This window comes from Drosophila arizonae, chromosome 2 (genome assembly GCF_054131065.1).
Source record: "Drosophila arizonae isolate 15081-1271.41 chromosome 2, UAZ_ARI_1.0, whole genome shotgun sequence".
In the NCBI taxonomy this organism is placed as follows: Eukaryota; Metazoa; Arthropoda; class Insecta; order Diptera; family Drosophilidae; genus Drosophila; species Drosophila arizonae.
The window spans coordinates 22676296-22700789 of NC_142922.1; the positions used below are offsets into that span (position 1 = coordinate 22676296).

The 24494-nt window shown below is 36.4% G+C and overlaps 9 protein-coding genes across 9 annotated transcripts in view; all 9 read right to left on the minus strand.

The window, feature by feature from the left end:
* Positions 1-5702, minus strand: part of Pde6 (phosphodiesterase 6) — a 71134-nt gene extending 65432 nt beyond the window's left edge. Inside the window, exon 1 of the mRNA XM_089462724.1 lies at positions 4773-5702. The gene's annotated coding sequence lies outside the window, so the exon portion shown is untranslated. The remainder of the gene's footprint in view (positions 1-4772) is intronic.
* A 342-nt stretch (positions 5703-6044) lies between these two features.
* LOC149270584 (uncharacterized) lies at positions 6045-7392 on the minus strand. Its single transcript, XM_089469531.1, has 4 exons — positions 7281-7392; positions 7179-7217; positions 7031-7119; positions 6045-6953 (listed from the first exon to the last, which is right to left on the minus strand). The coding sequence occupies exons 1-4, from the start codon at positions 7371-7373 to the stop codon at positions 6584-6586; spliced, it is 591 nt and encodes a 196-aa protein (XP_089325657.1). The 5' UTR covers positions 7374-7392; the 3' UTR covers positions 6045-6583.
* Positions 7393-8316: 924 nt separating this feature from the next.
* Positions 8317-9026, minus strand: LOC108621491 (uncharacterized). The gene has a single exon (XM_018018835.2). The coding sequence runs from the start codon at positions 8810-8812 to the stop codon at positions 8336-8338; it is 477 nt and encodes a 158-aa protein (XP_017874324.2). The 5' UTR covers positions 8813-9026; the 3' UTR covers positions 8317-8335.
* A 2848-nt stretch (positions 9027-11874) lies between these two features.
* Positions 11875-13503, minus strand: LOC108621576 (sarcocystatin-A-like). Its single transcript, XM_089475601.1, has 4 exons — positions 13400-13503; positions 12473-12534; positions 12306-12412; positions 11875-12245 (listed from the first exon to the last, which is right to left on the minus strand). The coding sequence occupies exons 2-4, from the start codon at positions 12530-12532 to the stop codon at positions 12053-12055; spliced, it is 360 nt and encodes a 119-aa protein (XP_089331727.1). The 5' UTR covers positions 12533-12534; positions 13400-13503; the 3' UTR covers positions 11875-12052.
* Positions 13504-14158: 655 nt separating this feature from the next.
* On the minus strand, positions 14159-14863 carry LOC108621578 (sarcocystatin-A-like). The gene is made up of 3 exons (XM_018018989.2): positions 14707-14863; positions 14510-14616; positions 14159-14435 (listed from the first exon to the last, which is right to left on the minus strand). Exons 1-3 carry the CDS (start codon positions 14764-14766, stop codon positions 14243-14245), a joined length of 360 nt encoding a protein of 119 aa, XP_017874478.1. The 5' UTR covers positions 14767-14863; the 3' UTR covers positions 14159-14242.
* A 452-nt stretch (positions 14864-15315) lies between these two features.
* Positions 15316-15995, minus strand: LOC108621487 (sarcocystatin-A-like). The gene is made up of 3 exons (XM_018018821.2): positions 15835-15995; positions 15674-15780; positions 15316-15605 (listed from the first exon to the last, which is right to left on the minus strand). Exons 1-3 carry the CDS (start codon positions 15892-15894, stop codon positions 15413-15415), a joined length of 360 nt encoding a protein of 119 aa, XP_017874310.2. The 5' UTR covers positions 15895-15995; the 3' UTR covers positions 15316-15412.
* A 1395-nt stretch (positions 15996-17390) lies between these two features.
* On the minus strand, positions 17391-18085 carry LOC108620657 (sarcocystatin-A-like). The gene is made up of 3 exons (XM_018017557.2): positions 17925-18085; positions 17738-17844; positions 17391-17661 (listed from the first exon to the last, which is right to left on the minus strand). Exons 1-3 carry the CDS (start codon positions 17982-17984, stop codon positions 17469-17471), a joined length of 360 nt encoding a protein of 119 aa, XP_017873046.1. The 5' UTR covers positions 17985-18085; the 3' UTR covers positions 17391-17468.
* A 2308-nt stretch (positions 18086-20393) lies between these two features.
* Positions 20394-22494, minus strand: LOC108621575 (cystatin-like protein). Its single transcript, XM_018018984.2, has 2 exons — positions 22258-22494; positions 20394-20679 (listed from the first exon to the last, which is right to left on the minus strand). The coding sequence occupies exons 1-2, from the start codon at positions 22434-22436 to the stop codon at positions 20484-20486; spliced, it is 375 nt and encodes a 124-aa protein (XP_017874473.1). The 5' UTR covers positions 22437-22494; the 3' UTR covers positions 20394-20483.
* A 1158-nt stretch (positions 22495-23652) lies between these two features.
* On the minus strand, positions 23653-24278 carry LOC108621577 (cystatin-like protein). Its single transcript, XM_018018987.2, has 2 exons — positions 23967-24278; positions 23653-23904 (listed from the first exon to the last, which is right to left on the minus strand). Exons 1-2 carry the CDS (start codon positions 24098-24100, stop codon positions 23709-23711), a joined length of 330 nt encoding a protein of 109 aa, XP_017874476.1. The 5' UTR covers positions 24101-24278; the 3' UTR covers positions 23653-23708.
* Between the last annotated feature and the right edge of the window lie 216 nt (positions 24279-24494).

A 24494-nucleotide genomic window follows, 5' to 3' on the forward strand; every position in this document is an offset into this window, starting at 1 on the left:
AAAATAGCGCAAAAGAATAATCACAAGAAACAAAAAAAAAATAAAAAATAAAAAAAAAAACAAGTAAGAAAGCTCTAATCGAGACTGCTCGACTACGAGATCCCCTGAACCCTTGGAGTGTTAGCTATTTCAATAATTTTTCGCGTCTTTCACACGCACGTACGCACACACAGGCATACATACACACACACGCATACAGACACAAACGCATACACACACTTACATACACACACACATACACAAACACATACCCAAACACATACACACACAAGCACCCATGCATAAACACGCATGGGCTGCAGTGTGCGCTTACTATGAGAACTTAATTGTTTAATAACTTTTTTTGTGGACGTACGATCTTCACGAAACTTATTATAACATGGATATGCATGTAATTGCCAAAGCACAAGTCTCTAGTATTTGAAATACGCTTTTTACAAAAGTGAGGGTGAGGGGGTGAATTTAAGGGTAAGGGGTAAATTTTAACAAAAACCGAAATTGTATAAATTGCATATAAGCACATATAAAAAATTTGGAGACTCTAGCAATAAAGGTGTAGAAGATATAATTTTATAACTGGTTTTCGATAAGGTTTTTTATCGATAAAAAAAGATTGGGATGAATTATCGATTTTTAATGATAAACTTGATATCCGCGCTGTAATTACGAACATTTTACAAAAAATTTGAAGTCTCTAGCTCTTATATCTTCGGAAATCGACGCTTTCAAACATACGGACAGACGGACAGACAGACAGACGGACAGGGCCAAATCAACTCAGCTCGTCACCCTGATCAAGAATATATATACTTTGTGGGGTCTGCCACGCCTCCTTCTGACTGTTACATACATTTCAACAAAACCATTATACCCTGATTTCCTATTTTCAATGGGTTCAGGGTATAAAAATAAAAAAGTGAAGCAATAGAGAAAACCAAACCAACGAGCAAAACAACTAAAAGTAAAAGCGATACGCGGTCAGGCTACGTGTGAGCGTGTGCAAATACAACAAAGGGGAAATGCGTAAAAGATATCCTGCTGCAAAAACCAACAGTAAAACCAAAAAACAAATTTATGAGCGCAAACAACCGCAGGGAATAATTCGAAGTGAGGTTTGCAACAAAATAAAATAATAAAATTAAGCCAAACTATTTGAGTTTTGCACAACATTTTTAGCTGATTGTAGAATACCAATTAAGTGCCGCTGACCTCACCTGCAATTTAAATTGACTTATTTGCTATAATTTGAAAACAAACTTGCATCGAATTTCGTTCATATGCGGTCAACAAAATGACTTAACACAATATCATCAACTTAATTTCCACCTCTTCTACCTCAGCACTTTTCTATTGAAAATTTATAATTTTCTATAATTTAATAGTCACATTTTTTTCAGCTGTAATTAAAATTGATCTATTTTCTATAATTTAAAAACAAACGAATTCTTAACAGAATATCTTTAACTCAAGCTCTACCTATTATACCCCTGAAATATATATAATAGCCACACCTTTGATAAAAATTGCAAACTTTTTCCATTTAATTTAAATTAAAAAATAAATAAATAAATAAATAAAATAACATTATCCTAATTTCTTATATTCAATAGGTTAGGGTATAATAAAATATATATATATGTTCCCCGACAACTCATAAAATATTTCTTGAGCTCAAATTGGAATGCATATATCTTTGAAAAGCAGTCTGGAAATAAAACGTGACATTATATCTGAAGAGTTTTCAATCTCACTGAAAAGCACTTTACCATTATTAACTCAGTTTGCCGGAGAAACTCAAAGCTGGTCTCGGTCTAGGTATATTCAAGGCGGGTACGAATTCTCATTCGTAGGAGCTTTATTGTTGGGCAAGTGAAAGGCAGCAGCTAAGTAAAAAGCCAGCCGGGACCCGTACATAAAAGCGCAAGCCAACAAAATGTGGCAGCAGCTCTTTAGAAAAGTATCGAACAAGAGCGGCGAGAAAAACACGGCTAAAATGGGGTAAGATGGATAAGCGCCAAGCAAAACGGGCAAAGATGAAGTTTTTCGCGTTGGAATAACACGAAACTTAAAAGTGCACAAAAAGAAGAGAAAGGAAACCAAATAAGATAAAAAAGTAATAAAAAAAAAAAAAAACATAAAAATAGAGACTGAAATGTGGCAACGAAAAGTCAGACGGCGGCTGCTGTGCATCGTCCAGGTTGTTTCCTGGCCAAGGATATGACGACAGCCTTTCGCCTTTCGCCTTTCGCAACATCTTTCAACTGCTCTGCTGTTCGGCCAAAGTTTCTCAGACTCTCGGGTCAATATTAATAGTATAGCTCTGCTTCTCAGTCGCGATTCCGTCTATTTTTTATGAGTAATGCTCAACGGCGACGATTGCTTGTTAAAGCTGGCGCACGGCGCGTATACGTAATCTGACAGGCTGCTGAGCTGAATTAAATATCATTTCATTTTACTAGTCTGTACTATTAGATATGGAAAACCGGATTTCAACAAACTGATCTTTGATAAGCTCTCGCATTATTTAAATATATATCTAGAATTTTTTTGTTTTTAATAAATTGTGATATTGACTTTCAGGCAGGCTATGTATTATAGGCATGTAATGACAGGCATTTGAAGCTTTTAGCATTTAACTTAATTAATTGTATTATTTTATCGCTAGCTCTGCGATAAAAGGAATTAAATGGACGTAAATTTATTTGAGGCAATAATTTGGCAACACGACAGCAAATTAGAGACAATTTGATCGGCATGCAGCGCCAAGCCGCGTTGCCCGCCTAACTGAATCAATAAACCCGAATGGGAAGGAAAGAAAGCGCTTCAAGGTCAATCAAAATGGGCTTTGCAGTAAAAGCGAACCGTTTTAATAAATGAATTGCTGATTAAATGAAGTCGGCTAAGGCAGACGAACGAGAAAAGCGACAACGCAGAAGGCACAAAACAAAAACAAAATGTGGGCCAAAAATCCAGGGCACAGAGGAATGCCCAAGAAAATGTGGAACAAAATAAAATTGCGAAAATGTGCTCATGTGTCTGGCAAGCAGCTGAAGGGAGGCCGGAGGTTGCGCAGGGTGCTCGCGGTGTGTGTGAGCCATAAAATCAGAAGCGAGGCGCAAGGCAAAGCAAGGCAAGGTTAAACTAGGCGAAAGCCTGTCACAGATGTGAATGCGACTAGCAAAATGTGCGCAGAGACACCGTTTTATGGCCAATGATGGCAGAGGCAGAGGCAGCGACAGAGTCAGTGGCAGCGACAGAGGCAGAGATAGAGGCAGCGGCAGCGGATACGCAACTCGGGCCAAATGGCGCTGCTGAGAATGCAGGAACAATAACAAAAACAAATATCCGCCTGCGGACCGCACAAAGCCAATGAACGTCAGGCCAGTTCAGCTTTTAGTTCGTGGACTAGACACACTGGCGTATATATGTATGTGTGTGTGTGTAAATGCGTAAGTGTGCTTGGGGACAGCGAGCAAAAAGGACAGAAACACGCGCCGGGTCCTGCGAAAAGCACGCACAACAGACACTAAAAAGGAAATGTTAATAAAAGTGTATTAAAAAAAAAAAAAATGAAAGAATCGATGAGTCCTATTTAGACCCCACAAACTCACACATACACACATACACAGAGAGAGACTAAGTAGTCACTCTTTAAGAACTGTAAGACAGTACCTTGCCCGAAACCCTTTCAAGTGCTAAAACACTTGGTAAATCGTTAAGGCCCAGGCCCTAACTAAATATAGTGAACCAAAGTCATATGGGCATGGCTTGAAAATTGAGTTATAGTTCCAATAAAGCTTGTATCTGTACGATTTTAATGTTTGTGGAGTCCATCAGAGCCAAAGGGATTAAGAAAACAAAAGTGAAACCAATTTGTTCTTACCCAGAAAAAAAATAAGTGAATGAAAGAATTAACAACAACAAAAAAAAGTAATTTGGGAATTAAATAAAATCTTCGGCAAATAACAAATTACAAATAGAACATAAATGGGTCAAAAAGTTCTGCGACCGCCTAAAATCCTTAAAAATAAAGTCAAAGTGGAAAAACAAGCAAGTAAATATACACGTATATACTGTTTTTAAGAGATCTGTTATTCAGCCAGACAGTGACAAGGGGCAACGTTCTGCTCATAAACCAAAAAAAAAAAAAAACAAGAAGTAAAATAGCAACAAAAACCTAATGGATTCGACTAACGGACTGACTTGACTCACCGTCAGCCTGGGGGACGGTCGTTCGACCATTTGGCGAGTCTCCAAAAGGGCAACAAGGCAAGCAAGCCAGAAAGAGAGAGAAAAGCGCGCCAAGTGACGACAAAAAAAATGAAACTGTGTGAAAACAAATTTTGAAGTAATTTACGTTACGCGTCAGAGAAAGAAGCCGCTGCGTTTTATTTATATTTATGAAATTTAAGGCGAAAAATGTGGCTTAAAAGTAAAAAGCTTTTAGGAGGCAGCCAGCCCCAAACAGCCCCTCGTGTCCCGCCGCTCATCCTCCGCCCCTTGCCAAACCACACACAACATTTGCATTCAAGGGTAAAATATTAGAATTTTCCCATTAGAGGAGGGGTTCTGCTTCCCCTTTCTTCGCGTCGAGTGTTTGTGTTTAATTTATTTGTATTTCTCTTCGTGTTCTTCTTGTTGTTGGGTTTGGTTGCTTTGTTTACGCAAAAGCCACAAACACAGCTAAAGCTACGGCTACAGCTGAGCTTAGCTGTAGGTATAAACAAACACAGACCCACACACACGCACGCATAATGACAAAAGCTACTCACCTATAAATACACATACACATGCACGAATACACATGTGCGTCGACAGCGGCGTTGGCGACAATTTTGAAATGCAGTTACATTTCGCCGCGATTGCAAGCATTTGTTTTTGTTTTTGTTGTCGTTGTTTTCCTTTTGTTTGCTAGTGTTTTTGTGCTGCTTGTCTCCGTTCTTGTTGTTGTTGTTGTTACTGTCGTTGTTGTGGCTGTTGTTGTTGTTTACAGGCTGATAACACAAACGACGCGGGTGAATGTGAATTAGAAAAATGCGACAAATCGCTTTGCACTGCACTTGACAAGCATTTGTTTATGGTTTCTTGCTGCTGGCTGTTGTTATTGTTGTTGTTGTTGTTTTTTTTTTTTTTAATTTTTTATGAAAACACTGAATTGTTGATTAGATTCATACACTAATTCTTGGGCAGTCGCCTTTGTTTGCTATTTGTATTTGCTGTACATATTATGCAAAACTGTTTGCACCGTTTGTTTTACAACCGGCGGCAATTCCGCATACGTAGTGTTTGCGGCAGCCTAATACTCGAGCAGCTGGCGAGAGCGGTGGGTGGATGAGCGCTGTCACAGAATTGCTCGACTTCCGGCTTTTCGACTTTTTCACAGCACGACGTCAAGTTGAGCACTGAGCACGATGTGTGCGACCGAAAAATTCTGTGCGGGCCTAGCTAAATTACAGCGTACCCAAATCGCTGCGCTCTCTCTGGATCTCCCTCTCTCTGTCTAGCTGCCTCACGTTGGCGCGTTGACGCTTGGGCACACATACTCTCTCTTTCGCTCACTCTCTTGCTTTGCTTTTGCTAGCTTTCGTTCTCTCGCTCTCTCTCCTACTGTAATTGTGCTCTGCAGCTTATGAATTCTGAGCGCTACTATTGCCGTCTTGCCGTTGCTCCAGTTCGCTTTGGCGCCAGACATCAACTGATAGGGCGAACCAGCAGCAGCAGCAGCTTCAGCAGCGCTCGCAGCGCAGACAAAGCGTCTACTTTGGCGCTAGCGTCGACGCCAGCGTCAGCGTTAGCATGTGCTACGTTTTGTTTACTGTTATTTGGCACAAGCCGCTGCTTAATGTACTCTCTCGCGCTCTTTCAAGCTGCCTGTGGGTGTTGACAATGAAAGCTACAGTGGCGCCAAGTTGTCAATAGTCTGGTGAAATTTTAATAGATGACAACTGTAGTAAATATTTAGACATTATTTAAAGCTTTTATTTTTTAACTGTTAAAGTAACATTAAAATGTATTAAACATTATACGAAATAGTGAATTTTATGCAGAGTAAAGCTTGTTAGCCATAGTCCACTTCCTGAAATTTCGATTCGCATAGATGCTTATCAGACCACTGTGTCTTCAAGTTAAGAGCATTCTCTTTGACGGTGTCTGATGCGCAGACGCCATTTTTGTGGGCAGGCGTTTGGCTATTGTTGAACTTCAAGGCTTTGTTTGAGTTTGTGCTCTTCCTTTAAGAGAGGTACTGAAATTAAAAGCTGTGATCTTGAACAAAGATAATCCTGTTTGTATTACAGACAAAATTGTCATATAGAATAAATCCAAATTAAAATATAATAATAATATTAATATTAATTATATAAATAAATGAAATTCAATTATAAATGTGATTTTATGATGTGGCATATTTTTAGATAAATATAATATTACTTATAATTCATAATGCCTACGCCTATACATAGAAATTATTTCAATCGAGCCTCGATTTTACTAATTATTATTTTAGACACATCATTTCAAGCTCCTTTAATCAATTCTTTTTCAAATACGAATTACAACACATTAGGCCAAATCCCCAGCCAGGCTAGATGAGCTCACTGTCGCTGGTCACGTCGACGTCCGGCGCTGTGGCTGGCGTTGCTTCTTTACCCTCATTGGCGTCGTCAGTGTCCTCGGCTTCCGGTTCGCGTTCCGGTTCCACTTCCACCTCCATTTCCACTTCCGCCTCGCGCACGCCATCCTCACATACCGTCAGTGGCTTGCGCTCCAGCAACGGCCGCGGAGTGCGTCCCAAAAATGTATTGCAGACGGTCACAATCGACTCGCACTCATCGGGCGCTTTGGTAACCACAAACACGCAGCTCTGGATGACGTCGTGCGGCGTATTGTCCATCAGCTGGAACACTATATGCTGCTCCTCAATGTTGCCGTGCGTGACAACTTTGCCATGCAATCTGCGCTCAACAAAATAGTCAAAACTTTCACCGCGAACTTCATCATTTTTTTTGTTCACTAACTGCTCGAAACTTACCCCAATGGCTCGCCGCTAATTTTCATTTGCAGCTCTGCGTATTTCGAAAGTACATAACTGTATAGCTCCTTTGCGTCGCTATAGTCCATCTGCAGAGGAATATAATTGGGAGGGAAAGCTCTACTGAAAATAAACACTGACTACTTACGTCCTCGATGCAGTGGTTGGGCGGTATACAAATCGATAGCTGTGTAAACACAATTAATTGTATATTATAAATATATAATATATATTTGTATTTTATACTTACCGCTTGCCGTGCGAGCAACACAATTGTTAAGTAGCGATAAATTTCCATGGCTGTACCGCTCAGAGATCGGCTCCAACTCCAACTGAATTGCATGAAACGCTGCGACTGACTTTGTCTCTGCTTAACTTTATAATACATACCAGTGACGTCATAATAATTAATATAATACAAAGATACAAAAGTTCATTCATTGGAAACTCTCACGCTAAATTGTAAACCTGACTGCCGAGCCATAGAACTTTTGTATATAAATTTCAATGTTCATTTTTAGAGAGCCAACAATAATGTAAGCAATACAAAATTTAAATAAAATATTTTTTAATTTTTTTATATTCACGAATGAATATATAGAGCAGATAGATCAACAATTTCGATTTATGTATTTAAATATTTGCATTAAAATCACCTGTATATTTAAAAACTGTTCATCAACAATTTACCAACCAAGCATAGTTATTAAAATATCTCTCATTCCTTAAGCAGAAATAGTTTATTTGTATATCCACCTCAAGAGATATAAAACTTTCTTTCTTTAAACCAAACTTTCTGATTTATTTGTAGTAGAAGCTAACGGAAAATGTGAGAGCGAGAGAAAATAAAAATCTTAAGAGAGTGAAATACATATAAAATTCGATAGAAGCAATGTGTCTCACTCACACTACCTCTTCGACTCTTTCTCCATTCATCGATCTTTCATTGACTCTGTCTCTCTCTATTCGTCTCTATCTCTATATCTCACTCTCTCTCTCTCTCTCTCTCTCTCTCTCTCTCTCTCTCTCTCTCTCTCTCTCTGTGTCTCTGTCTCTGCCTGAAAAACAAAGTCCAATTATCGATTATTATAAATGAGTTGCTGGAAAAAATGATAAATTCGTCGCATTTAGAAATCACTGTGGTGATTCAGACGAACGAACGGTCATGGAGTTTAGGATATTAAAAAAAAAAAACATTAAATTTAAAAAAAAGTGAAAATTTTATGCAAACATTTTTTTTTTTTAAATATATATTTATCAATAAATTCATAAATCGATTAGTCGTATTTATGCTGTTTTATCGGCTTACACTTTGATCACACGTACGTTGGGGACGTTTCCACGTCGCGCGTTGCCACGCCTTACATTTCCACGCCTTGCGTTTCCACGTCTATACAGAATGTTCTGAGGCCTGTTCGCGTTGTTGTTGTTGTTGTTGTTGTTGTTGGCATTGTTGTTGGCGTTGTTGTTGGCGTTGTTATTTCTGCGAATGCGTCGCACATTTGTATACCTCAGATTCCTGATGAACACAGTTCGCGCTCCGTTGCGATTTCCAGTTCCAGTTCCAGTTCCGGTCGAGGCCAGAGTTGTTGTTGTCGCCGCTGTTGTTGTTGACGCCGTTGTTGATGCACAGTCAGCATGGTTGGCATTAGCTGGCAGTGCGCAATTGGTGCAACCGGCGGGTACATCAGGATCAAGGGATGTACAGGCCACCGCCTCGCTGCGCCGCACAACGAAACAAGCCAAAATGGCGAAGCTCAGGACAAATGTAGCCGCACGCATCTCAAGAGATTGTTAACAATGCAAGATCGTTGTTGAATTTTATACAATTTCAAGTGGATATGTCGCTCTTATATAGCAAAACCATCGGCCACATATTTGCAAATTTGCGCAGATGTTTTCCTATTCTTGGGGGTGAATGTCAATTTCACACAAATATTATCATTCAATGAACAAGCTCACCTTCGATTATTTCATTAATGAAGAAATACCAAAATTTAAAGTACATACAAATTAAATTTGTTTGCCTTGAATACATGAAAATAAATAAATTGAATTTAAGAGTTCATTTTCGTTATTTTAATCATTTTATTCATAATAATTGATTTAAGCATTATTTTGTAACCTTTTTATACTCATTCCCGAAAGTGAATGAATAGTATATTGGCTTTGTGCGATCTTCTTTCCGATTGTTTTTCCGTCCATCAATTTCAGCTTCAAGTGTTGTTAAATACTTAAAAGTCTCAAAAGTCTCATTTGGGCTAAATAAACTTTTTATTTTTATTTTTTTCACGTCTTGTCTTGTTTATCAATATCAAAGTTAAAGTGGAATACAAATCTTTTGTTTCAGCCCGTGTTTTCTCTGGAGTCGACGGGCATTGAAATTTACCTTAGGAATTTGCTAACAACTGTGCAAATACTGCAATCAAGGCTTTAAGATCATGCCAACTTCAATTAATGATTTGAAATAGAATATTTTTCATGCGTCATATTCGAATCGAGGCGGGCAGCATAAGATAACTTTTTATAGAATTTACTAGAATTGTATTTCATCTAGAGCATAATAGGTAGGACAATATAATTAATAATATTAAAGGTATCAAGTATCTGATTTATTGCTTACCTTATATTAATATGTATATCATTTAAAGTGTACAGTAATATTACTTTAAGATTGTTGAATTTTTTTTTTTTTGAAATATGATCTACATCAAACTCAAATATTTAGCCATCAAAGTATTTAGATCCGACCCACTTTAATATAAATGAGACACATATAATTTACAAGAAATTTAGAGACCTTTTTGATATATTTAATATATACTAGAAATTCTCTAGTCTTTCTTTTCGCCAATATTTATAATAAACACACTAACTGAAGCTTTTGGGAGCTACATGAAATTTGTATAATTAAATACGCAACTTGTAGATACTATTATAAAACAAAATATATATTAGATAATGAAGTAATGCCAAAGAAATTAAAAACTCGCGCCTGATGTTAGACCACAATAAATTCTATACATTTCAGCCTCACGTTTCATAGCAGTCAGCTTTCGGCTGACATCCAATATGCTTAGGTCTATACATTAATGTGGAAATGCTACCGATATCAGAAACTATTTATGTTTCATTTAAAAATGAGAAAGAAGGAAAAGAACAATTATATAAATCATAATATATAGTACAGAACAAAAATCACTTACTTAGCCTCGTAACAGGCCTTACTTTCATTCTTAAACAGAGTAGATAAAAACTGACAAATCAGTTGTCTGCTAATTTCTATCATTTCTCTATGCGTAAGTGTTAATCTTGTTTAAATAATTCGTCATTTAAATCAGTAATGAGTGCATATATACGTCGGGGAAGTGGATTTTCTCTTGGTGCTACTATTATTTAAAATAAATAAATTCTTTGGAAAATTATCAAACTTAAAACAAATAATTTAGTTCTTACCTGCTTGTGCCCCTTTGCTTACCTACCTGCATTTAGGAATACACTATCGCGTCCTGCTACTTATTTTGTCTACGATCTTGCATTGGCAAATAACCAAAAAAAACGAACATATTGAAATACAGGCAGAAGAGGTCTGAAGATAGATTCCTATACCTATCTTTGCTGATAAGGTATTCGAGTTGCTTACACGACATTTTAACACAGTTTTCTGGGAAATTGTCTTGGTATATTTATCATGCTGTAGTTACATAGGCAATTGAAATGAAAAAAAAGATGAGAAGCCCATTAAAATCAGATTCGCAATTAGCCGATCAGATAGTATAGAAAGCAAAATCGAAATTTGAATAGTGTTCTTTAGCAAATTATACTATATTTAATTGTTTCTATTGTCTACATAAACTCGTTGGCTCACAATACAAAAAGAAGTCTATAGAAATCTATACTTCTATTAAATATAGTTAAATTATGATAATTTCAATGTAGAACAAAAACCGGCATTAAATCTGACAATATTTAAATCTTAATATTTATTCAGTTTTACAGTTTTTACTGCAGTGAATTACGTCTGTGAACTTGTTTGTATCTTTCGTAAAAAACGTCATCCCCTTGGCCTTCAAGATGTGCAAATATTTTAAGTATTCAAACTCAACTTTAGGCCGAGACAGCTAGCCGGCTTTTAATACGAACCGGTTCGGGATATAAACAATAATAATTAACTTAAAACTTAGATTTCTGCTTACAATATTTCAAACTTGTCTAATTAAACGCAAATAAAAATGGTATTAAGACCAAAAAAAAATATATAACGAAATGTTTTGATCATTGAACATGCAAATGGAGATTCAGAAAAGTAGAGTACCCTGCGGCATTCGAGAGGCACGTCTCTGCCATACCCTGAGCTCTGTGCCCTTCTCTTGAAAATTAATTACTTTTATTACAGAGAATCTAACTGATTTAGTTTCGAGTTGATTAAGCTCTGCTCATCTGTCTGTCTGACCTATTGAGATTCAATTTGGGTCCAAAGCGTTGACTCTATCTGCCTGCTTAAAAAAAAACATTATATACCGTAATACGCTGAGAATATATTGAGGATAAAACCATGGTTTTTTGTATCCTGAAACTTTATAAGTGTATGTCACAGGCAGGCGAATTGATTTAGCCCAGTTTGTCTGTCTGTACACCCGCCCGTCCGTATGTATGAACGCGTCAATCCCAGAAGCTATAAGAGTTACCGGCAAGACTTTTGATTTTTATTATTGAATGCCGGCCTGAAATGCTCAACCTTCCCACCACAAAGTTTTCAACTATTGGAGCCCATGGATGTACGTGTGTGTGTGTGTATGTGCTCCTTCTTGCGTATGCAGAATGAAGACGATGAATAGAAGAAGTTCTTCTCATAGCCACTTTTACTTGGCTTCAAATATTTATGTATGGCATAATTAAACATCCAATGAACTTCGATACTCTAGTTTTGCTTTTACTCTGTATTTATTGCAACGCTGATATATGATCAAATTGATTATGGCTCACGTACAGAGTCAGAGTACAGAGATAGAGCCAAGCAACTTAGGCACTGTGCTTCCTGACAACTTGGCCATCAGGGCAATTAAAGGTCACTTCGATTCCGTTCTCGAGCCAGGGCTGGGACCAGATCTGCACATTGCACACCTTCGTCTTGCTGCCCTCAATCAGCTCCACATCGTAAACGTATCTGTAGCCCGCAACAACTTGGCGCGTTACCTTGATGATTTTGCCCAATCTAAGCAGATATCCATTAATTTTTACAAATTTGGCAAGCTAATAGTGCCTGAACACTTACTTATAGTTGGGTCCATCGCCGCTTGCCAATTTGGACAGGGAATTGTTGAGAGCGTCTTCAGCCTCCTTCAGATCTGCGCCAGAGAGCTCAGTTACCCCGCCAGGAATCTATAGAAATGCATTTATATATTTATATATTTTTCCAAACACCTAATATTATTAACTTACGGTAGCCGAAACAATTGTCAAGGCCAAGCCGAGAATAAAAATGATTTTCATTGTGAGCATTCTTTTTTTATACCCTGAACCCATTGAAAATGGGAAATCAGGGTATAATGGTTTTGTTAAAAGTATGTAACAGGCAGAAGGAGGCGTGGCAGACCCCACAAAGTATATATATTCTTGATCAGGGCGACGAGCTGAGTCGATTTGGCCCTGTCCGTCTGTCTGTCCGTCCGTCCGTCCGTCCGTCCGTCCGTCCGTCCGTCCGTCCATCCGTCCGTCCGTCCGTCCGTCCGTCCGTCCGTATGTATGAATGCGTCGATTTCAGAAGATATAAGAGCTAGAGACTTCAAATTTTTTTTTAAATGTCCGTAATTACAGCGCGCATATCAAGTTTATCATTAAAAATCGCTAACTCATCCCGATCTTTTTTTTATCGATAAAAAACCTTATCGAAAACCAGTTATAAAATTATATCTTCTACACCCTTATTGCTAGAGTCTCCAAATTTTTAATGTATGCTTATATGCAATTTATACAATTTCAATTTTTGTTAAAATTTACCCCCCACCCTTAAATTCACCCCCTCACCCTCACTTTTGTAAAAAGCGTATTTCAAATACTAGAGACTTTAGCTTTGGAATATACACACATATTCACCATATGATTACGCTCTAAAAGTTTCATTAAGATCGTATGTCTACAAAAGAAATTATTTAACAAATAAATTCTCATAATATTGCCCACACTGCAGCGCAGCCCAAGCGCAGTCGCTGCTTACTGCGCAGTTAGCAGAGCGCAGGCTTATGCGTGCGTGTGGATGCATGTGTATGTATGTGTGCATAAAAGAAGTGCAGAATGATTAGAATATCAGCTTGGAGGGTTCAGGGTATCTCCTAGTCGAGCAGTCTCGACTGGAGCTTTCTTACTTGTTTTTTTTTTCAACTTCCTGCCAAGCACGATTCCAGACTGAATGTTTAACACTCGTCTGAGTCGGTTTTTATAGCTGATCTTTAATTGATTACTCTGACCTGAGTATGTGTGTGAATGCTTGCCTCGCACTGAGCAAATCGATCCAAGAAAGTAAGCCAGAAAAAATTCTTCACTCTTTTTTTTTTTTTTTTTTTTTATTTATATAAATATATACATTCAAGTATATACAAATGGCTGTACATTCATATATTTAAAATAAATTTTTTGTTAATTAAGTAAGAGAATAATCAGTTGAACTTAAAGCCAAACAAATAATTAAATCATTTATAATCAATTAGCAAAGAGTATATATGTATATATATATTCTATATATAAATATTTATATTCTGTTCTATATGGTATATGGTTTCCACATATAAGCCACTCTGCCAAGTACCTCAGTTATGTAATGTTATGTCAAGTGTTAATAGAATAGAATATAGTAAAAACTTTGGGACTGAGGCTCTAACACTGTGAGCGATATATAACCTATATATTCATGATTATGTATAGCCACTTGTAATAGTGGCTTTGCTGGGATATACGATCTAGTATTTGCCGATCTTCCACCCGTCGTCTATGGCACTTTATAAGGCAAGGGTATTAGCCTATCTAGCGTTAATGAAGGCGATCGGTAGTACACTTGCATATATCAAATGGTTCCAGTTTATTCATTTGAACCCCACAACCTGAGAATTCCCCTTAGCAAAATGGTCTTACTTTACTTTTACTCTTTCTTTATTGTCATTAACAAATCGATCATGGCTCTCGTACAGAGTCAGAGTACAGAGACAGAGAATCAGCTTAGATGCCGTGCCTCTTGACCACTTGTCCGTCGGGGCAGTTAAAAGTGACCTCGATTCCGTTCTCGAGCCAGGGCTGGGACCAGATCTTCACATTGCACACCTTCGTCTGGCTGCCCTCAATCAATTCGACATCGTAGACGTATTTGGTGCCCGAAACAACTTGACGAGTGGCCTTGATGATTTTGCCCAACCTAATATATATTTAATAATTTAATAACTATATCTAAGTCACTATAATTACTATAATAAATGCGTCAATACTTACTTGTAGTTGGGTCCATCGCCGCTTGCCAATTTGGACAACGAATCGTTTAGGATTTGTTCGGCTTCCTTCAGATCATCACCTGAGAGCTCCTTTATGCCGCCGCCAATCTATAAGAAAGAGTTATACATACATATATGATTATGATTAGAATGAAATACATATATCACTATATAGGATGGTCTAAATTATTGACTTACGCCAGCCGAAACAATTGTCACGGCGAAGCCGAGAACAAAAATTATTTTCATTGAGAGCATTTTAATTTCTTATATTTTCAAAATTTCTGCCGGCCTATGCGATGCACGATTCCAGACTGAATTCTATATGCTAAGCCGAGCCGGCTTTTATAGCCGATCTCTAATTGTTGCGTATGAGCAGAGTACATTCATATGTGTGTGAGTAGACAGAGAGCACAGAATAAGTGAAATTATAGTATATTGAAAATAAAAAGCAAATCTGGCATGTTTTATTTGTCTAATTGATTATTCGTTTGCATATGGATGAGAATTTAAATTAAGAAAGTTCAAGATTATAATTAAAAAATAAAATTTAAAGACACAGATGTTTAACAAAAAAACAATCTATCTGACCTATAGACCTTTAATTTAGGTCCTAGAAGGGGACTTCTTATATAGCACACTCCATCTGCCCTTATCTATCTCCTTATACCCTGTAATCCATTCAGTATATATACACAGGATACAACAAGCCATATGTTGACTAATTTCGATCTATTTCTGTATGGTAATATATTATATGTACCTAATGAACTCATTACTCCCTTCTTCAAAAACAAAAGACTCCAGTTAAATTTACTCTTTATTTATTGCAAAACTGATATTTGATCTGATTGATTATGGTTAAGATATAGAGGTATAGAAGTATAACGTATATTGTCAATGCTCAGGCACTGTGCCTCTTCACAACTTTTCCGTCAGGGCAGTTAAAGGTCACTTCGATTCCGTTCTCGAGCCAGGGCTGGGACACGATCACCACATTGCACACCTTCGTCTTGCTGCCCTCAACTAGCTCCACATCGTAGACGTATTTGTTGCCCGCAACAATTTGACGAGTGGCCTTGATGATTTTGCCCAATCTGAGCAAATATTTAAATAATTTAATAAAAATATCCAAGTCACTAAATTATAGTCCTTCAATACTTACTTATAGTTGGGTCCATCGCCGCTTGCCAACTTGGACAGCGATTTGTTCAGGGTAACTTCGGCTTCCTTCAGATCATCGCCAGAGAGCTCAGTTATGCCGCCAACAATCTTTAAGAATTCAATATTAATTAATTATTGAATATATAAAAACTATATACTTACGTCAGCCGAAACAAATGTCAAGGCCAAGCCGAAAACAAAAATGATTTTCATTGAGAGCATTTTAATTATTTTTCGAATTTTCTGGCGAGCGATGCAAAGAACGAATCCAGACTGAATGTTAGACGCTAAGTCGAGTGGGTTTTTATAGCCGATCTCTAATTGTTTGGTGTGACAAAAGTACATATATATGTGTGAGTGTTTGCGGTGTGTGATCAAGGAGGTGAGACAACGACAGTGGGAACGAAACAAGAGAAATTATAGTATTTTGAAAATTAGAATAAAATCTGGTTTGTTTCACATGTCTACTTGCCTTATGTATGCAAATGTGTAAGAAATTAATTAATTAATTAATTATGGAAGATTATATTTAAATCTAAAATATTAGCATTGATCTGTAACAAAAGATTGAAAGAAAGAGCTCGAGCAAAGGATCAGAATCATACACTTATAAATAATAATCAAGACCTCGCTAAACCACATATATGTAGTTCGCCTTATACGTATTTTAAATATATATATTTTTTTAAGATTTTCTTAATCACATAATTTAAATGTGTTTCTGATTGAGATTTTACTAGCTCTGCTCATCAGTCTGTCAGCAGACGAAACCTACAAATCTTAAATTTCTGGTTTATAAAAGCTAACTTCTTCTATAGCACACTCCATCATTTCATTTTTTTATATGAATACGACATTCAGGATGCACCCAACCACAGGTTCACTAATCATACCCTGTACCCATTGAAAATGGGAAATCAGGGTATAATGGTTTTGTGAAAAGTATGTAACAGGCAAAAGGAATCATCGCAGACCCCATAAAGTATATATATTCTTGATCAGGACGACGAGCTGAGTCGATATAGCCCTGTCTGTCCGTCTGTCCATATGAGCAAAAGGATCTCAGGAGATCTAAGAGCTCGAGAGCTTAAATTGGGCATGCATACTCGTGTATACCATGGGCAGTAGAAGTTTATCATATTTTTTCGATAACTCATCCGATAACTTTTTTATCGCGAATAATCGAAAAATCGACTTGGTTTTTCAGCCTAATTTGAACACTTTTAGACCTGGAGACTTCAAATTTGTGTTGTATATAAAATTAATGGATACAATTAATGGATATATTTTGTAATTTACAGATTTTAGATACCACGCCCCCTTTTCCACCAATTTGCAAAAAATCGCATTTCAAGTACTAGAGTACTTGTGCTTTGGAATGTACACACTTTTTGACCATATGATTACGCTCTGAAAGTTTCATTAAGATTGTATGTCTATAAAAGAAATTATTCAACAAATAAATTCTCATAATATTGCCCACACTGCAGCGCAGCCCAAGCGCAGCTGCTGCTTACTGCGCAGTTAGCAAAGCGCGTGCTTATAAGTGCATGTGTGCATAAAAGAAGTCCAGAATGATTAGAATATCAGCTTAGAGGGTTCAGGGTATCTCCTAGTCGAGCAGTCTCGACTAGAGCCTTCTTACTTGTTTTAATATATGATATATCAAATTAACCAATGCATCGATTATTCCCTTCCTCAAAAGCAAAAGACTCCACTTCAATTTTACTCTTTCTTTATTGCAAAGCTGATATTTGATCAGATTGATTATGGATAGGGACAGTAGTAGTCCACGCTTAGGCGCTGTGCTTCTTCACAACTTGTCCCTCGGGGCAGTTAAAGGTCACCTGGATTCCGTTCTCGAGCCAGGGCTGGGACCAGATCTCCACGTTGCACACCTTCGTCTTGCTGCCCTCAATCAATTCGACATCGTAGACGTATTTGCTGCCCGAAACAACCTGACGAGTGGCCTTGATGATTTTGCCCAATCTAAACAAATATTTTAATAAGTTTATAAATATATCTATGTAACTATAATTACGACAATAAGTGCGTCAATACTTACTTGTAGTTGGGTCCATCGCCGCTTGCCAATTTGGACAGAGAATTGTTTAGGGTATCTTCGGCTTCCTTCAGATCAGCGCCAGAGAGCTCAGTTACGCCGCCGAGAAGCTTTAAGAATTATTTATCAATATACAAATAAATTTTTATATATATTTATATATATTTCACACGTAAAACTATTTACTTACGCCAGAAGAAACAAATGTCACGGCCAAGCCGAGAACAAAAACGATTTTCATTGAGAGCATTTTAGTTTTTCTTTATCTAAGTTTCTGTCGAGCGATGCGGAGCACGATTCCAGACTGAAGTTAGACGCTCGGCTGAGTCGGCTTTTATAGCGGATCTCAAATTGTTGAGTAGAAGCGGCGTGTATGTGTGTGTGTGTGTGTGTGTGTGAGTATTTGCCTCGCACTGAGCAAATCGATGTAAGAGCAGCGAGACGAGAGAGAGTAAACAAGAGAATTAGGTTTTGAAAAATTAGAACCATGCCTGATTTGTTTTATTTGTCTATTTGATTATACTTATGCAAATGTGTGAGATATTAATTAGGGAGGTTTAAAATTATTATTATTAGCTTATTTAAATCGGTATCAATCTTTAACAAAATGAAAAAAGAGGTGGAACAAAGGTAAACAAATATACGCATATAAATATTTGCTCAATATATGATCTGATATATACAACAATATTATGGAAGAAAGAAAGAGTTATATATATGTACTTACTAAATGAGAACAAATTGTGGCTTAGCGAGATTTTAAAATCAAATTCAATATTTCATAATAATCAACTATGTATGTATATCTATATAGTAGAAAGAGCTGGAACAAGGGTAAAGCATCATACACATAAAATATGAATTTTTTTTATTATTGTATAATATAATAAGTATATGTATTATGGATTTGTTAATTATTTTCTAGACTTAAAGTTCAACTGATTTTTCATAAGGTTTAATGAACAAAATATATATTTATTATTTATTAATGTTACCTATGTATGTGTGCAAACTTAATTAAAAAAAAAAAAATTAATAAATAAAAAAATAAAACACATATTTTAGGCTGTCCGACTTAAAAAAGGAAATATATATATATATATATAAAAAGGAATAATATTGCGTTTGGATCCAATAGACTGCTTAATACTTGCCTACGGCTTTCTTTGGTAAATCTTAATAGGATATCTATTGAAACTCTAGCTTAAACTAGAGCTAACAAACTTTGGAAGATATGATTTTTACAGAATATTTGTTTTGGTAGAAATCTATAGTATCTAAATATCTAAACTATATATCAGCCTTAGATGTTCGAACATGTGTTATATTAAAAATATCAAAAATAGCACTTTAAAAGTATCGTTTGGGAAATACTAAATATTTAGATATTTGTTAATTAAGTTTCTAGGAAAGCTTCTAACGTTAATAGGGTCTTTCAAGCAGGTAGACTGGCAGGGGGCTGTTGCACAAAAACCAATATACTCTTTCATTTTCAAATTGAGTATAAACGCATCCGGAACGGGAGATAAGAACTTGTTTCGAAGGCAGAGCCCAATAAATTGCAACAATAACAAAAACAATGACAATAACTATGTTTAATGAGCAATTTAGAATACAATACAAAATATTCATAATCAAAAAAACAATTATAATCAACCCTAATTATTTTCAGTACACTTGACATTGAAAAATACCTAACAATCCAGTATGGACATTATGAAAGTTTTATTTCTGCTCTTTGACCAATATAATTCTGATTCCGAATTTGATACAGTTTAATTGATAGACGATCCTTGTACTTTGATTGTGTACCCAAGATTAAACACTTTACAAATAATACTCAAAAATATTTCATGGAATCAAAAATATATATAATATCTATAACATATATAAAGTCGAATATATATTTATATATATACACATACGTATATCGTTATAATGAAATTCAAACCACGCAGTTCTGTCTGTGATTAATTCAGACGTCTGGCCAGAGTATTTAATATTCTCATTAGCATGGGCGTGCCTAGAGCAAATATTGCCAGAAAATGCTAAAAAGAAATACTTCAGAAATCAGTTCTACTAGAACCGTCGAAGAGAGAAGTCTACCATTGCTAGCTGCTGCTTAATTAACTGAAATGTGCACTTAACAGTTGTTTTGGGTTTGCTAATTATTGTTATACCCATTGATCATAAACTGTAAGGGTATTTTGGTTTCTGTTCAAACTGAGTCAGACAGTCAATCCATCCTAAGAGAACTAGAGATTATATTCACTTTGTAGATATCTATAATATGCAGGACTTTATATTTTAAATATCTTCGTGTATACCTCTACATATCTAAATAAGAAAGCTCTTTTTGAAAGATATAAATTCCATGCTCTACTTAATCAATATCTTCTTATTTTCAATTTAATCGAAAAGTCAGTCTTAAGGAAAAAAAATCGCATTAGTTGCTTATCTGTAAGCGTAGATACGAAGCAAGAATAGTTTAGGGTATCTGCTAGTCAAGCAATCTCCACTCCATAACTAACATTTTATAAAACGCCACCACTGCCAGATGACGTCAATAATTAAACCGATTATGTAATTAGCAAAAGATGTATTTGATTTAGAGAGAGAGACCGAGAGAGAGAGAGAGAGAGAGAGAGAGAGATTCGCATAACTATAAACACAAACTGGTTGCGATGCTTTAAAAGCTGTTCGCAGCTTTATTTAAATGTCTTTACAATGCTGTCATTATTGAAATTTTTTACCAGGTTTTGTCAACCTTAGTATCATCGCCCTCGCAGTTGATTTTAATGTTCGTGCCGTTCTCCTTCAGCCACAATTGGGTCCAGATCTGGACAACGCACTGCTGGGTCACATCATCTTTGGTCAGCTCCACGGTGAACTTCTCCAGATATCCAGCGACGAGTTGTCTGGTAACCTTCAGCACTTTGGTAACGCTGCAGAAAGATTTGTATATATATATATATATATTTATAGAAAGAGAGAGAGTATAAAAATACATGAGAAATGAAACGCTACGCTCTTGATATACATATGTGAGGCAAGACTTCATTCGTTCATAAACTATAAAGAGTTTTATACCCTGAACCCATTTTCAATGGGAAATCAGGGTATAATGGTTTTGTTGAAATGTATGTAACAGGGAGAAGGAGGCGTGACAGACCCCACAAAGTATATATATTCTTGATCAGGGCGACGAGCTGAGTTGATTTGGCCCTGTCCGTCTGTCCGTATGTATGAACGCGTCGATTTCAGAAGATATAAGAGCTAGAGACTTCAAATTTTTTTTTAAATTTCCGTAATTACAGCGCGCATATCAAGTTTATCATTAAAAATCGATAACTCATTCCGATCTTTTTTTATCGATAAAAAACCTTATCGAAAACCAGTTATAAAATTATATCTTCTACACCTTTATTGCTAGAGTCACCAAATTTTTAATGTATGCTTACATGCAATAACCCCCACCTCTAAATTCACCCCCTCACCCTCACTTTTGTAAAAAGCGTATTTCAAATACTAGATATTTGTGCTTTGGCAATTACATGTATATTCATGTTATAATCATAATCTGAAAGTTTCATAAAGATCGTACGTCCATAAAAAAAGTTATTAAACAATTAAGTTCTCATAGTAAGCGCATACTGCAGCCCATGCGTGTTTATGCGTGGGTGCTTGTGTGTGCATGTGTATGTATGTGTTTGTGTATGTGTATGTGTATGTGTGTGTGTGTGTGTATGTGTGTCTGTATGCGTGTGTATGTATGTATGCCTGTGTGTGCGTACGTGCCTGTGTGTGTGTGTGTGTGCGTGTTTCTTGTGTAAGCTGAAAGACGCGAAAAATTATTGAAATATCTATTGCTCCAAGGGTTCAGGGGATCTCGTAGTCGAACAGTCTCGACTAGAGCTTTCTTACTTGTTTCGTTTTCTGCAATGCTCGTTTTGAATTCTGTCTATTCGGAAGCGATCAACTATGATAATGTCTAGCTTTAGGTAGATTTCATTGCCGATTGAGATGACTTGGCTTTTTATAGTCGCCAATCAAATGAAAAGATCATTGGCTAGTCTTGAAGCTAGAGACTGAATATTTAAGATAGATATCTAGTTGTGTATACCCGATTTAGATATTATTTCTAAGCATATCTACTCGATTAAGGGCTAATAAGTTGTGTCCAATTATTATTAATATCCAATTGAGAAATGATAATTCAATTAAGAGATCTTAGATCTAGTTTTCTTGCAGAGCTGACCTTGAAAATTATATTGAATAATATTAAACTATAATGAGATTTAGTGAATCATTTGGAAAATCAGAGAACGGAAGTAGCTCCATCTAAATGTTACAGATAGACTAACTGTTTATCTCCACATATTTACGTTAGTTTCTTAAATTTGAGTTTATCCAATAATCGTGCTGCAGTCGATGGGAAAACTTCTCACATGCTCACCTAATGCAACATTTAATCTATATGAGTGAAACAAAGAACTTGTGTGGGAAAATGTGGAATGACTCACGTATAGCTGGGTCCATCGACAGTCGCCAACTTCGCCAGAGTCGCCTGCAAACTCTCAACCGCCTTGTTCAGCTCTACGCCACTCAGTTCGCCGGGAGCTCCGTTGAGATGGTGACTCCGGGCTAGGATCGAGCATACGAGAGCAAAGAGTGTGAGATAAAAGATGCTCGAATTGAACATTTTCAAGAAGGTGCTTCAAATGGCCTGGCCAAGAGTTCAACCTAAACTAACTAGTCAATCAGAGAGTTTTGTCTTTTATACGCTGCTCGCTCTGAACACACTTTGTTCATAGGGCTAGCACCCATACTATGATAACCTATGAATACGTTTATTTGTCTATATGTATTTATGATATTCAAATTCATTTGTGACTTGTAGTTTGCGAAGCATTAGTTATTAAATTTACTTACTAACTACTTTGATCATTATTTTTATTATTTTCAAGAAACTGCATTCCAAGAGGGAAAGATAGTGTGAGAGAAAAAGAGAGAGAGAAAGGCTGTAAGTGGGAGACTCAGTGAGATAGAGATAGAAATAGAAAGAGAGGGGAGAGAGAGTGATGGGGTATAGCGAGAGAGAAGGAGAGAGAGGAAGAGAGAGAAAATGACGCCCGGAGAGAATCCCTGTCACGTATATACATTGAAACACACACACAAACACACATTTATGTTCCGATATCCCTATATATGTACTCTATTTTATTCTCTTTATTTATCTTTTATCTTTATTATCATTTCAACAACTGTTTAAACTTCATTTGGTTAAGTTTTCCAGAACCAAGAGATTATTATTATTATTTTTTGCAGCATTTATTAGTTTTCTTTAAAATAGGGTTTATGGCATCTATTAGTTTTCTTTAAAATAGGTTTTACTGTCTTCATTATTAACTGATGTATTATTTAAATTTATATTATTAACATCAATCATTAAAGAAATTTAATTATATAGTTTTAGCATTCAATTAAAATGTAATATTATACAAGGGATTGTAATTTTAGCTGTAAATTTTATACATAATTATCAATAGCTACAAATTTAGACTTTCAATTGAAACTATATTATTTATTTTAAATAATAAAATTTGATATGTAATTATCTTGATATAAACACAAAAATATAAATAAATAATAAAATTAATCATAAAACTAAATATAAAAACTTTTATTAAAAAACTCTCTCAAGTAGTTCAAAGAATGATCTTTTAAAATTAAAATTTTTGTTTATTGACAATTGAAAATGTTCATAACTAGCTAGTAACAAATTTACAAACATTACCCTGAAAAATGGTTTTTCGAACAGCCACTGATAAGGCAACGCAGTTAATTCTATACTTAGGTACGCTACACTTATAGGGGCGTACGTATAGGAATTTGCAGTTTCAATAAATGCGATAAAATAAAATATAAAAAAATAAAAACTAATTATTTATTTAACACACAAATGGAAGTTAGTTTAAAAAGTGCTTTCGATAACGTTGTCATCGCCCTCTAGGTTGATTGTTATATTGGTGCCGTTCTCTGACAGCCAGGGCCGTGACCAGATCTTCACGTCGCTCTCTTTGATGGCATCGCCCTGGGCGAGTTGAACCTTGTAGCGATAGAGAGTGCCGGCAACTACCTGTGACGTCACAGACTTCACTTTAACAACCCTGGAAGCAGGAATATTCCAGTTGTAATTGAGTATTTTTTACATAGCGAAATGGTTACTCACTTTAAGCTCGGCTTATCGCCCATGCCGGCCAATTTGTCCAGCGATGTGTTCAATATATCCAGGGCATCCTGTAAATCAGCGCCCTGCAGCTCACTCGATATCCCACCGCACAATGGTTCGTTCTGTTCAGCCATTGAGTAGTTTCTGATAAGGCCCGCCGCTATGAATGTAGTATAAATACTTTTGTAAAATACTTAAATCAGACTCGAGCAGTGGAAAATTGCAAGCAAGTATTTGTTTTATTTTATTTAATGTCGCTTTGTTTGGCAACTTGTCGATGACTGAGCATCGATCGAGACGAACAACTGGCACAGTTCAGGGTGGGCATTGGACTTTCTTTGTGTACGTAAAGTAAGACAGTGAACGAGAGAGAGAGAGAGAGAGGCAAACATACTCTGCTTACACACTGAGAGCGACGTTTACACTCTCGCTCTCCCTCTCTTTAGCACATCTCATTTCCAGTCGAGTAGTGACTCACTCTAGCGTTGATATCGTAAACACACACTGGAAACTGGGGAAATAATGGAA